The 15,635-nt window shown below is 36.6% G+C and overlaps 2 protein-coding genes across 2 annotated transcripts; one reads left to right on the top strand and one right to left on the bottom strand.

The window, feature by feature from the left end:
• Positions 1-1,843: 1,843 nt before the first annotated feature.
• LOC104936730 (olfactory receptor 11A1-like) lies at positions 1,844-2,791 on the bottom strand. Its single transcript, XM_019277135.1, has one exon. It carries the CDS (start codon positions 2,789-2,791, stop codon positions 1,844-1,846), a length of 948 nt encoding a protein of 315 aa, XP_019132680.1.
• A 6,079-nt stretch (positions 2,792-8,870) lies between these two features.
• On the top strand, positions 8,871-9,797 carry LOC109142685 (olfactory receptor 11A1-like). Its single transcript, XM_027280776.1, has one exon. It carries the CDS (start codon positions 8,871-8,873, stop codon positions 9,795-9,797), a length of 927 nt encoding a protein of 308 aa, XP_027136577.1.
• The last annotated feature ends 5,838 nt before the right edge of the window (positions 9,798-15,635 follow it).

The raw sequence follows: 15,635 nt of genomic DNA, 5'->3' as shown, positions 1-15,635 counted from the left end.
TGAGAGTGATTGGCACACCTGCACCCAGTTAGGGGTGCACTCTGACCCCTAAAATACACAGCATGCGGAATGGCTGCAGAACGGCTCCACTCCGGACCGGCTGCGTACTCCGCCGTCCGCCAACTCCACATGATCCGTTTGTGATGCGCTCAGCTGCGTCGCGAGAACGCACGAGATCTCGTGAAGTCACGCATAATCGTGCGATATTTCCGTCTGTAGTCTCTTTGACTCCTGCGATGACATTCCACGCCGCATCTTTTGTATTTTGTAGCTGATTTCCTTCCCCGCACGGTCTGCTCTGTGCTGAATTTATGCGCCGTGCTCCGGCGTCCGTGAACAATAGAAGCTCTGCGTATGTGTTGCGGAGGGCTGCTGGACGCCGCAGTCGTTCCGGAGACTGTGTGAGCTGACACATTGACTAACATTGAAATGTATTAGCTCCGTCGCTGTGGCGGAGCCGTTCCGCATGCAGTGAGTTTTAGGCTTCACTCTCCCTTTTTAACAGAGTAGTGTGCTGGACCAACAGAGAGAGAAGCTGGAACAAACACACGTACAGGCGCCGGGTAGCAGAGAGTGGTGTAGCCTGCGAACGGCTGAACCGAGTGTGTTGTGTACAGCAAACATGAACAGAAATAGTGAAACGGTTACCTGTCTGGCAGGTGTCCTTTGATGAAATACCCACAAATATCAAATGTCTTCACAGTGAAATTCTTTGCAACTGTGAACCTGAGGTACCTCTGTCATGATTTCTATGAACATATATCTGCATATGAATCTGTAGGCGAGGACAATAATTTGGTACCTGAAGTGTGTCACATGGATGCATGTAAGTAAACGGTCCATGTGGAAAGCAAAAGAGGGCCAAACACATTGACAGAAAGCCAATCCTTGAACCCTAAACTAACTAATCTCATCTGGGCATACAGTGACTGTACCAGAAACCCCAGAACATTTCTAACCTTCTACAGACTAAGTCAGTGTAAAGCGATGGCCTATGGGTTCCTAATAATGATGGGGATTCCAATTCTTTTTAGTGAGCTCGATCCAATGACTCAGCTCACCAAGAAGAGCCGGCTCTTCATGTTACCACTTCTACGTTTTATCATTTAGCGCTGTTTAGACTTTTGATTTATTTGTGTACACATATCACTTAAATTATTCAATACATCATTTGTACTTGAGTATTTAAAAGTCAAATTTACAGACCCTTGTAACTCTCTGAAACCACCTAATGAATGCACTAAATTGCTTGTAGAACCACTCTGCTACACAAAGCAGATAGAAACACCTTGAGAACTCAAGCTTAGAACTTTAAAGGACAGCTGTTGACTGTTGAATGCACAGTTCTCATGTGTCTGTGAAGGTTGTTTGTGGACCCTGCTTAATATGACAGCTTCTGCATTCTGCCTTTCTGTCTTCACAATTATTGAAATGTGTCCAAATGCTGCTTACTTTTCTACTATCACTCATCCCAAAATGCCCCTAACCCGTTATTTTACAACAATTTTAGTACTTTTTGTTTTTCTGTGTGACCATCATCATCATCACTCTCATGCTGATTTCCTGATATTTTAAACTTTATTTCATGGAGTACAAACCTGTCACAGGCTGTGGAGTGATTAGATGGGCTTTACAGGTCAACAACATCATTTCCCAATTGAGCCCAAGCACTCAAAAAACCTCAACCTCAACAACTTCACTGTATATGACTCAGTAATCAGTGCAAACAGACTTTAGTACTAATGGTGTGGAAGACACTGACTTAACCCCAAATAGCTTCTTGTGAAATACAGTGACATAGTTGACAACAGGACAGTGGAGTCTAAAACATCTATTCATTGTTTTACTGTAAGTCAAGTCTTTTGGATGCTTTACAACCAAACAAACTTTTACATATGGTACGGATCTTACACATCTTCAGTCCATATAGTACAGGGTTAAAGAGAGGCTGGCATGTAAGCCAGTATAATGACAAGAAAATTCTCAATATATTGGGCACATTGGTCATGTCAAATCTGCTCTGCATGATTTCAAAGAAACTACCAAAAAAAAAGTTGAGCAGAGAAGCGAGGTGAGGTGTGCAGGTACTGACAGCTTTCTGTCTGGTCTGTTTAGAACCAGAGAAACAGACTTTAAGGATCTTTATATACGTGTGGAGAATTAAAATGAGAGGACTAAATACTACAACACAAGTGATAATCAGCCCATAGATGTTAATGACTGTGGTGTCAGAGCAGGCCAGTTTGACAATAGAGTAATTGTCACAGTAAACTTTGTTAATGATGTTCCCACACAGCTGTAATGTGCCACTCAAACGTGTTGTACAAACAACTACAAGAAAAGGCAATAACCATGTTAGAACAATAAGCATGGAAACCTTGTTAAAGGTCATAAGTGTGTTGTAGTGTAGAGGATGACAGATTGCAAGATATCTGTCATAAGACATGACGGCTAAATTAAAAAATTCTACATTTCCATAATAATAAACACAGAAAATCTGCAGGAAACAAAAAGGAACAGAGACAGTGTGAATGTCAGAGAGAATCTGAATCAGAAGGAATGGAAACAACGCTGTACTACCATACAGTTCATTCATAAACAGGCTGCACAGAAAGATGTACATAGGTTCATGTAAACTTCTGTTCATGCAGATAACCACAATGAGGAAAAGATTGGCACTGATAATAACAATATATAAAGACATCAAAATAAAAAAAAACAGATATTTTAAAAGCCCAGTGTCAAAGAAGAATGACAGCATGAAATATGAAACATGTGTAGAGTTTATCATGATCCTCTTTCAGTTCAAACTATCATAACAGACATTTGTGGAGGTTAACTTATATAAACTACATTAGTGATTGTTTGTTTGAGATTTTCAGTTACCAAATGTGATGAATGTTCCAGAGTTATCTGATAATAATGTTTGATAGAAAGTACAACACAATTAACGACATTGTATGAATCACACCCTGACTCCCTCCTAACTGAGCTGAAACTCTTCTTCTGATTCTTTTAAAACTTTCAGACCAGTGGACGTCAGCAGGAGTCTGACGTCATTATCAAATATCACAACTATGTCTCACTTTGTGTATAATCACCTGAAAATAAAAACTGTTGCTCACAGCTATGGTGGCCACAAAAAGCGTGAAAAATTCAAAAGGCCCTATTTGGAGCCAGTATTTAGTTCATTAACAAAGACCATATCGGTATGGATATAGATTTCCAATGGTTTATTACATATTATAGATGAAGATGCAATGAAATGATGTATTTTAGGGGGGCTGAGGCATGAAGGGTACGTGGACAGAGAGCCCTCAAAATAAACCTCAGATTGAGAGAAGTAAGCAGTGTTGATTTTGTTCAGATTCTTACGTAAGTATGTTAAGGACGTTGGAGAAAAGCAGGATTTGGATTATATTGTCCCAAAAGAGTGCACAAATTATGTCTTGGGGATGTTCTGGATAAGTGATGGTGAAACCAGAAGTGTGTCACCACTTTATCAGTCTCTGTAATGAACAAAAGGGTCTTGGGAAGGAAGCTTGACTGGCTAGTCTGGAATTTCCGCAGTCACATATGGGTTAAAATGGACTTAAGGCTAAAATACACTGCATGCGGAATGGCTCCGCCACGGCGACGGAGCCGGTACGTTTCACTGTTAGTCAATGTGTCAGCTCACACAGTCTCCGTCCCCGCTGCGTCACGGCTCCGGAACGACTCTGCTCCGCAACACATACGCAGAGATTCTATTGTTCACGGACGCCAGAGCACAGCGCATAAATTCAGCACAGAGCAGACCGTGCGGGGAAGGAAATCAGCTACAAAATACAAAATGAAACCCTGGTTGATTTTCAAAATAAAATACTCGTGTTCACCGCGGATCGGGTTTCATTACGAGAACACGTCATAATGGGCGGGGCCGACCTGAAGTCAACAGGTGAGGGGTTTTCAGGTGTAATCATTGATGACACCTCACATCCTTTTTATAAGGACACCAGAAAAAAGATGCGGCGTGGAATGTCATCGCAGGAGTCAAAGAGACTACAGCCGACAATATCACGTGATTATGTGTGAAGTCACGAGATCTCGTGTGTTCTCGCGACACTCGGTAGCCGGTGGAGACGCACCTGAGCGATCTTGGGGGATAATATTGATGGTGTATTTGAAATTACCCAGCAGCAAGAGGCGTTGGCGTTTCTCACATCTGTGAGCCAGAAGGAAGCTTGAAATCAGTGAGGAGGCTGAAGTTTTCCCATTGGAGAGGGATTCTTGTGGTGAGCAATGCTGAGAAATTTTAGGGATGTGCATGGATCCTCTATTTTCTCTCTGGAGAGAAGAACTCTGAGTTCATGGAAAGCATAAGTTAGAGACCATGGATGGGAGGTAAGAAGGTGGCATGATTATAGTTGTTCAGGATCCAGCAGAATGTTTCAGATAAGGAGTTAAATTACCGGTCATTAGAGCACCTGGACCTTGAAGAAGTTGGAGAGAGGTGTCTGGAGCAAGCAACATCCCTTGGCTGCTGAAGAGAGATCTTTCCCGGGAACTACTGAGAGGTAAAGTTGTTTAAGGATTACAAACTCAAAGCATCATGGACTTTGCGCAATTCAGTTAACTGACTGGAAGGGATAGCAGACAATGGTAAGTTTGTCTCTAACCAGTGTCTCACAGAAGAAGTGAACATAGGTGTGGGATCCACAATCTCCGAGGACCTGACGTGGGAGTTCAACACAGACACCATGATCAAGAGGGACCAGCAGAGGATGGACTACCTGTTCCAGTTTAGGAAGTCCTGCTGTTCAAGTTCTACAATGTCATCATTTAGTCAGTCCTCTGGGTTTGGATCTGCCACCAAACAGGACAGGAACAGACTACAACAGAGAGTCAGGACTGCATGTGCAGGTGCATCTCTAAAAATTAGAATATCGTGGAAAAGTTCAATATTATAGACTCACAATGTCGCACTCTAATAAGGTAATTAACTTATAACACCTGCAAAGGTTCCCTAAGCCTTTAAACAGTCTCTAGTCTGGTTGCTGCTGACTTGACAGTTGTCCAGAAGACATTATCATTGCCATCCTCCACAAGGAGGGTAAGCTACAAAAGGTCATTGCTAAAGACGCTGATTGTTTACAGAGCTGTATTCAACCATATTCATAGAAAGTTGAGTGGAAGGAAAAAGTGTGCTAGAAAAAGATGCACAAGCTACAAGAACAACCGCAGCCTTGAGAGCATCATGAAGTGACGGTCATTCAAGAATTTGGGAGATTCACATGTGTGGTATTTTTTCAGTTTGTGTACATATCTGTGGTGTTCATTCAATTTGTGTTTATATGTGTGGTATTTATTCAGTTTGTGTACATATCTGTGGTATTCATTCAATTTGTGTTTATATTAGGGCTGTCAATCGATTAAAAAAAATTAACTAATTAATCGCAAACATTTCTGTAATTAATCGCGATTAATCTATCAATAAATGTATCAATAAATTAAATGCATTTTTCTGAGACTGAAGCTTATAATGAATATTTATTTATGTAAAATGATCAAATTAATGTAGAATAAACACAGAGAAAGTATATTTAAATTAATTCATTTTATTGGCTTAAGGTGCACATATGCAAAAGTGCAATAGAAAAAGCCAGAATGAGGAAATATCTGACGAGTGCCACACTCCTTGTAGGAGACAGGTGTTTTTGCTTTGAGGTTGATATGTTAAAGTTGTGTTACTTCTGTGGAATTTAAATTCGGCTTTGCAAACTGTGCAAATTACCTTGTTTTTGTCCAAGTCGGGCAACTTTTTAAAATGAAATGTTCCCCCTAAAAGTCCATCCTTATCTGCCATAGACCTCTTTAGTTAGGATAGATCATAGACCTATATACATAGGACTCTCCTTTAGTTAGGATAGATCATAGACATATATACATAGACTCTCCTTTAGTTAGGATAGATCATAGACATACTGTATACATAGACTCTCCTTTAGTTAGGATAGATCATAGACATATAATAGACGCCTCATGAGCAGGTTGTCCGTTTCTGCGATACGTTACCCTGTCCGCCATATTGGATGTGGCAGATCTGCCCGTTAAACAATACAAGCAGGGCGGTTTTAGCTATGGGCAATGTGGGCGACCGTGCAGGGCGCAGTCTCCGTGAGGGCTTTAAGTAATGCCTCTATACACCCATTCACACACCACACTATATATCTGGGAAACAAAGCTACTTTGCCACATCCAAATGGCGGCCGCCACCGGAAGTAAACAAAACCGTGTTAATTGCGTGCATTTTTTTTAACGCGTTAATTCTTTAAAATTAATCGACAAAATTAACGCGTTAATTTTGACAGCACTAGTTTATATGTGTGGTATTTTTTCAGTTTGTGTACATATCTGTGGTATTCAATTCAATTTTGTGTTTATATGTGTGGTATTTAATTCGTTTTGTGTCTACATGTGTGGTATTTATTCAGTGTTGTGTGTCTACATTGTGGATTTATTTATGTGTGTGTGTCTAATGTGTGGGTTTTTTTAGTCGTGTACTGTTTTATGTGGGTGGACTTTGCAGTTTGTCTACATGTGTGGTATTTATTCAGTTTGTCTACATGTGTGGTATTTATTCAGTGTGTGTGTCTACATGTGTGGTATTTATTCAGTTTACTGTTTATATGTGTGGTATTTATTCAGTGTACTGTCTACATGTGTCATATTTATTCAGTTTGTCAACATGTGTGGTATTTATTCAGTTTGTCTATATGTGTGGTATTTATTCAGTTTGTCTACATGTGTGGTATTTATTCAGTTTGTCTATATGTGTGGTATTTATTCAGTGTACTGTTTATATGTGTGGTATTTATTCAGTGTACTGTCTACATGTGTGGTATTTATTCAGTTTGTCAACATGTGTGGTATTTATTCAATTTGTCTATATGTGTGGTATTTATTCAGTTTGTCTACATGTGTGGTATTTATTCAGTTTGTCTACATGTGTGGTATTTATTCAATTTGTGTTTATATGTGTGGTATTTTTTCAGTTTGTGTACATATCTGTGGTATTCATTCAATTTGTGTTTATATGTGTGGTATTTATTCGGTTTAGTGTTTACATGTGTGGTATTTATTCAGTTTGTGTTTATGTGTGGTATTTATTCAGTGTGTGTGTCTACATGTGTGGTATTTATTCAGTGTGTGTGTGTCTACATATGTGGTATTTATTTAGTGTGTGTGTGTGTCTACATGTGTGGTTTTTATTCAGTGTACTGTTTATATGTGTGGTACTTATTCAGTTTGTCTATATGTGTCATATTTATTCAGTTTGTTTATATGTGTGGTATTTATTCAGTTTGTCTACATGTGGTATTTATTCAGTTTGTCTACATGTGTGGTATTTATTCAGTTTGTCTATACGTGTGGTATTTATTCAGTTTGTCTACATGTGTGGTATTTATTCAGTTTGTCTATATGTGTGGTATTTATTCAGTGTACTGTTTATATGTGTGGTATTTATTCAGTGTACTGTCTACATGTGTGGTATTTATTCAGTTTGTATACATGTGTGGTATTTATTCAGTTTGTCTACATGTGTGGTATTTATTCAGTTTGTCTATATTTGTGGTATTTATTCCGTTTGTCTATATGTGTGGTATTTATTCCGTTTGTCTATATGTGTGGTATTTATTCAGTTTGTCTACATGTGTGGTATTTTATTCAGTTTGTCTACATGTGTCATATTTATTCAGTTTGTCTACATGTGTGGTATTTATTCAGTTTGTCTACATGTGTGGTATTTATTCAGTTTGTCTATATGTGTGGTATTTATTCAGTTTGTCTACATGTGTGGTATTTATTCAGTGTGTGTCTACATGTGTGGTATTTATTCAGTTTGTCTACATGTGTCATATTTATTCAGTTTGTCTACATGTGTGCTATTTATTCAGTTTGTCTACATGTGTGATATTTATTCAGTTTGTCTATATGTGTGGTATTTATTCAGTTTGTCTACATGTGTGGTATTTATTCAGTTTGTCTATATGTGTCGTATTTATTCAGTTTAGTGTTTATATGTGTGGTATTTATTCAGTTTGTGGACATTCTCTATGCAACTGGAATGCATAATTGGCCTAAACATTTTTTGAGTGTATGTGAGATTTGCAGGCCTGGGGTACAGGGGAATGCTCACAGGGATTGGAGCTGGTGTCATGTCAGAACTGGAGCTGGGTGAGCAGGCAATGTAACCAGACTACAAAACATTTTTTTAGGCCACCTCTGCAGAAAACTTTTGGTAATGAACTCAGCCGGGTGGTGTCCAAACATGAAGATGATAATTAACTAGCATGGACCACACTATCAACCACATACGTTAAAATTATTTATTGACAAAATGAATGACTGCGGATGAAGTGTGATCTCGTGAAGTTCTTGCTGCGGTGTGGGGAAGCTTTGGTAGGGAATCCGGCGTAGCACCTGGGCATGACGGACGCCCTAACAGGACCTAGGAAAAAGAAAAGGTGAAAGAAATGGATTGGGTGGGAAGAGTGTGCACAAACCGAGTGGGGAGGGAACCAGAGGGTTAGGAGGGTTTTTATAAGACTGTCGGAAGTGGCACGGCTCCTGAAATTATGCTTTAAGCTCCAAAAGCAGCAGAAGCTGTTTGAGAACAGTTAGGAGGGAGGCAGCTGGAGGATTCACAACATGTCTTCCCTTAGTTATATACAGTACAAACAGGAAACGGTAAATGTGCTTCATGTTTCAAATGGTTATGTTCATGATGAGTTTCCTCACAGTTTGTTGGTTGAATTCTGTGCTTGACACAATCAAAGATTTAAATGTTTCACCTTTTGAACTTGTGTTCTGATTGTTTTATGAGGATCATGATAAACTCAACACAGGTTTTATATTTCACACTCAGTGCTTACTTTGACATTGGGGTTATAAAATATTTATATTTTATAATTACTATGTCTATATACATTTGTATTGTTGTTACCAATCTTTTCCTCATTGTGGTTATCTGCATGAACAGAAGTTTACATGAACCTATGTACATCTTTCTGTGCAGCCTGTTTATGAATGAACTGTATGGTAGTACAGGGTTGTTTCCATTCCTTCTGATTCAGATTCTCTCTGACATTCACACTGTTTCTGTTCCTTTTTGTTTCCTGCAGATTTTCTGTTTACACTCTTATGGAGCTGTAGAATTTTTTAATTTAGCCGTCATGTCTTATGACAGATATCTTGCCATCTGTTATCCTCTACAATATAACAGACTTATGACATCTACGAAGGTGGCCGTGCTCATTGCTGTAACATGGTTGTTCTCTTTTCATACAATTATCGTTGTGGTATCTTTGAGTTCATCTTTACAGCTGTGTGGGAACATCATTGACAAAGTATACTGTGGAAACTACGCTATTGTTAAACTGGCCTGCTCTGACACCAGAGTCAATAACATCTATGGACTGATTTATACCGTTATCTCGATTATTATTCCTTTCATTTTAATCTTCTACACGTATATAAAGATCCTTAAAGTCTGTTTCTCTGGTTCTAAACAGACCAGACAGAAAGCTGTCAGTACCTGCACACCTCACCTCGCTTCTCTGCTCAACTTTTCTTTTGGTTGTTGCTTTCAAATATTACAGAGCAGGTTTGATATGAGCAGTATGCCCAACATGTTGGCCATTTTATTATCATTGTACTTTCTGACATGTCAGCCTCTCTTCACTCCGGTACTGTACGGCCTGAAAATGTCCAAAATACGCAACACATGTAAACGTTTGCTGTCTGCTGATGTGTAGATCATCCAACAGTATATGTATATAGATATTTTTTATGTTTATGTCTGCTCCTACTTGTCATGTTCCTTGTTAAACTGTATGTCTATACCTGTATGTACAATTGAAAGCACAGTGAACCAGAGTCAAATTCCTCGTGTGTGTACACACACCTGGACAATAAAGTAATTCTGATTCTGATTCAGTCCAGGTTTTTATACATGACAACGTGATCATTCAATTTAACAGTATGTCTCTAAATAAAAATATTAAGACAGATTGATTTTCTATCCAAAACTAATCATGCACAAACATATTGTCTCTGGACTTTGTGTTGGTGGGAATCTTTTTTAATTAGCTTTTTATGTTCTTTACTTGATAAGATCAGATCTACTTTATGATCCACAAAGGGGAAATTCACTTGTTACAGCAGCTCTCATGCACACATCATGCATGATGGATCATTTCATAGAAATAAGTGTGCAGATTATTGTATACATACAGGGTGTGTAGCATTATACTAATAGGATACATATATAAACATAAATATTAATTCAAAATGATATATAGTAGCTCAGTATGAATAGTACACAAACTGAATACTTTTTAGTTATTTATTTAAATTAAGAAATACACTTAATGTGAAGCATGTAATAAGACTTATGTAATAGTACTAATAAAGTCAATGTGCTCCCAGTACACAGTAACCACATTTATGCATTCAATATTAATAAAGCCAATCTGTTTGTCAAAACCCAACAGTGAAAATGAATGCAGTCATTTTGAGTTTATTAGTACTATTACATAAATCTTATTATTTGCTTCACATTAAGTTAGTTTATTTAGTATTTAGTATTTAGTTTATTAGTTTCAATCCAGGTTTTTGTACATGACAAAGTGATAATTAAATGTACCAGTATGTCTCTTACTGTTACAGCAGCTCTCATCATCATTTCATAGAAAGAAGTATGCAGATTATTGTATACACATATAGCGTTATACTAAGATGCACATCTATGAAGAACTCAGCACAAGTACCAGTCTATATTCAGTAATTGTTCATGTGCAACTGACGTGAATAATAAAGACTATCAGGAGTTGTGACGTTCAAGACGTTTGAAGCAAAATTAACCTTCTAGCTTTGAACACGAATTTCATCAGTACTCATCTACCAGCTTTCATCATTCTATTAATGGTTGTGAATGTGAAATTCTGTCAAAAACAAAAAAATACAATTTACACCAGACAGTTGCACAATTTGATGTTTAAACATAAAACAATTAATCAACCGTCAAAATTCTTATTGATTACCCTTATTTTAGCATAATTCAGACTGTAAATTGTCATCAGGTATTTGAAAATATAATATATAATAAAAGGTAAGGTAACATATGTATATAAATAGTATATATAGTATACTTGTTTAGACTGAAATTTGAAATATTTTATGAAATAAATTAAAATTTAATGTCTTGTATGTAAACAGAATTATGAAATATTACAGTTTTACACTTTGTGAAATCTGATGAAGTTGAGTGTATTCAAATCAGCATTACATTCATTAAAAATAACTTGTTATATACTAAACACCACACATATGAACACTAAACTGAATAAATACCACACATATAAACACAAACTGAATAAATACCACACATGTAAACACTAAACAGAATAAATACCACACATATGAACACTAAACTGAATAAATACCACACATATGAACACTAAACTGAATAAATACCACATATATAAACACATACTGAATAAATACCACACATGTAAACACTAAACTGAATAAATACCACACATATAAACACTAAACTGAATAAATACCACACATATAAACACTAACTGAATAAATACCACACATATAAACACTAAACTGAATAAATACCACACATATAAACACTAAACTGAATAAATACCACACATATAAACACTAAACTGAATAAATACCACACATATAAACACTAACTGAATAAATACCACACATATAAACACTAAACTGAATAAATACCACACATATAAACACTAAACTGAATAAATACCACACATATAAACACTAAACTGAATAAATACCACACATATAAACACTAACTGAATAAATACCACACATATAAACACTAAACTGAATAAATACCACACATATAAACACTAAACTGAATAAATACCACACATATAAACACTAAACTGAATAAATACCACACATATAAACACTAACTGAATAAATACCACACATATAAACACTAAACTGAATAAATACCACACATATAAACACTAAACTGAATAAATACCACACATATAAACACTAAACTGAATAAATACCACACATATAAACACTAACTGAATAAATACCACACATATAAACACTAAACTGAATAAATACCACACATATAAACACTAAACTGAATAAATACCACACATATAAACACTAAACTGAATAAATACCACACATATAAACACTAACTGAATAAATACCACACATATAAACACTAAACTGAATAAATACCACACATATAAACACTAAACTGAATAAATACCACACATATAAACACTAAACTGAATAAATACCACACATATAAACACTAACTGAATAAATACCACACATATAAACACTAAACTGAATAAATACCACACATATAAACACTAAACTGAATAAATACCACACATATAAACACTAAACTGAATAAATACCACACATATAAACACTAACTGAATAAATACCACACATATAAACACTAAACTGAATAAATACCACACATATAAACACTAAACTGAATAAATACCACACATATAAACACTAAATTAAAACCACACATACAAACACTAAACTGAATAAATACCACACATATAAACACTAACTGAATAAATACCACACATATAAACACTAAACTGAATAAATACCACACATATAAACACTAAACTGAATAAATACCACACATATAAACACTAAATTAAAACCACACATACAAACACTAAACTGAATAAATACCACACATATAAACACAAACTGAATAAATACCACACATATAAACACTAAACTGAATAAATACCACACATACAAACACTAACTGAATAAATACCACACATACAAACACAAACAGAACAAATACCACACATATAAACACTAAACTGAATAAATACCACACATGTAAACATTAAACTGAATAAATACCACACATATAAGCACAAGCTGAATAAATACCACACATACAAACACAAACTGAATAAATACCACACATGTAAACACAAACTGAATAAATACCACACATGTAAACATTAAACTGAATAAATACCACACATATAAGCACAAGCTGAATAAATACCACACATACAAACACTAACTGAATAAATACCACACATATAAACACAGACTGAATAAATACCACACATACAAACACAGACTGAATAAATACCACACATACAAACACAGACTGAATAAATGCCACACATACAAACACAGACTGAATAAATACCACACATATAAACACAAACTGAATAAATACCACACATGTAAACACAAACTGAATAAACACCACACATATATATTAGAGCAGCTGCCCACCCAGCCCTTTAGTATAGAGACTGTGTCTGTCCCCCGTCCACCCAGTCCTTTAGTATAGAGACTGTGTCTGTCCCCCGTCCACCCAGTCCTTTAGTATAGAGACTGTGTCTGTCCCCCGTCCACCTACATTATTTAAAGATAAAACAAACAGAAGAGGAGTTCATCATAAAAACTTAATAAAAATTAAATCAACATCTCCAACAGTCCAAAATAAGAGAATTAAATGTGGACTCCTGAATATCAGGTCTTTGTCATCTAAATCTGTCTTAGTCAATGAATTAATATCTGATTATGATATTGATTTTTTCTGTCTCACTGAAACCTGGCTGCAGGAGGATGAATATGTTAGCTTAACAGAAGCTCAGTCCATTGGGATTTGGCTTGAGAACCGGAGGGTGGCCGGGTTCAAGTCCCGCTTGGACCAAATATGGAAGGTGGACTGGTAGCTGGAGAGGTGCCAGTTCACCTCCTGGGCACTGCCGAGGTGCCCCCCAACTGTGCAGGGGGCTGCCCATCACTCCACCATCTCGCCATGAATGCATGTCATGTCTACAAGTCCTTGTACTGCATGTGTGTGTCTGCGTCAAAAAATGCATGTAAAAAATAGAGTGTAAAAAGAATTTCCCTGTTGTGGGACCAATAAAGTACATTTTCTTCTTAAATGAATCCACTCCTCCGAGTCATTATAATACTCATGTTCCTCGAAGTACTGGTCGAGGTGGTGGAGTTGGAGCCATATTTGACTCAAGTCTATTAATAAATCCTAAACCTAAACTAAATTATAATTCATTTGAAAGTCTTGTCCTTAGCCTCACTCACCCAACCTGGAAAACTTCGCAGCCAATTTTATTTGTTACAGTATATCGAGCTCCAGGTCCTTATTCTGAATTTTTATCTGAATTTGCAGAATTTGCATCAGGCTTGATCCTTAAAACAGATAAAGTAATTATTGTAGGTGATTTTAACATTCATGTGGACAACCACAATGATAGTCTTAGTACTGCTTTTATCTCTCTATTAGACTCAATTGGCTTTTGTCAAAGTGTAAATAAACCGACTCATTGTCTGAACCACACTCTTGATCTTGTTCTTTCATATGGCATTGAAATTGATAATATAATAGTCTTTCCACAGAATCCTCTTCTGTCTGACCATTTTTTAATAACCTTTGAGTTCATACTACCGGACTATAGCCTTGTGTAGAAGCTTCTACAGCAGATGTTTATCTGATATTCTTTATTGGATACGATTAATCCGTCTTTATTATCAGGATATGTACCACAGTCCTTTAAGGTAGCTGTAATTAAACCTCTTCTTAAAAAGCCCACTCTAGACCCAGAGGTCTTAGCCAACTACAGACCGATATCAAACCTTCCCTTTCTGTCTAAGATACTTGAGAAAGCTGTAGCTAATCAGCTGTGTGACTTTCTCCATAACAATAGCCTATTTGAGGATTTCCAGTCAGGATTTAGAGTGCATCATAGCACAGAGACCGCATTAGTCAAAGTTACAAATGACCTCCTAATGGCATCAGACAAAGGACTCATCTCTGTACTTGTCCTGTTAGATCTTAGTGCTGCATTTGACACCATTGACCATCAAATTCTTTTACAGAGACTGGAACATCAAACTGGCATCAAAGGAACCGCCCTAAGCTGGTTTAAGTCGTATTTCTTAGATCGATCTCAGTTTGTTCACGTCAGTGATGAATCGTCCATGCAGACCAAAGTTTGTCATGGAGTCCCACAAGGTTCTGTACTAGGACCACTTCTATTCAGTTTATATATGCTTCCTTTAGGGAACATTATCAGGAATCACTTCAGCAAGATTGACCCTAAAAACCCTAAAAAAAGACTTTCTGTATTTCAGCAGGCGCAACAAGTTTCTGAGATCCACAAAGTTCAACAGACCATCCTCCATCAGGACCGGTTCAGCACAGGAGCCGACGTTTGATGGATCTTCTTGGTTTTGGTCTTTGTTGGACATGAAATGCATCATGGATAGACAGTCCCACAGACATGGTCGAGAAATAACCACTACAGTATCCACACACCATGCTGTCATATGTCATATCACATTTTTTACTCTTTATAATATTTAACTTTACAGATTGTGAGTACAAATCCATGTATACGTAAAATTACCATATAAGATTAAACAATTTCCTCTGAAAAACCTTTGAAGGATCCTTACATGAACTTTTATCATGAATGTTATCAGATGTATCATTTCATGTTTTCTAGTTTATACTAAATATTAAATAAAAACAATGTACAGCATTAACACTTTATCAT

The sequence above is a fragment of the Larimichthys crocea genome, chromosome VII, assembly GCF_000972845.2.
Source record: "Larimichthys crocea isolate SSNF chromosome VII, L_crocea_2.0, whole genome shotgun sequence".
In the NCBI taxonomy this organism is placed as follows: domain Eukaryota; kingdom Metazoa; phylum Chordata; class Actinopteri; family Sciaenidae; genus Larimichthys; species Larimichthys crocea.
This window is presented reverse-complemented; position numbering and strand designations above follow the sequence as displayed.

Bases quoted from the DNA above. Each gene is read 5' to 3' on its own strand.
- LOC104936730 (XM_019277135.1), bottom strand. From the start codon at position 2,791: ATGATAAACTCTACACATGTTTCATATTTCATGCTGTCATTCTTCTTT.
- LOC109142685 (XM_027280776.1), top strand. From the start codon at position 8,871: ATGATAAACTCAACACAGGTTTTATATTTCACACTCAGTGCTTACTTT.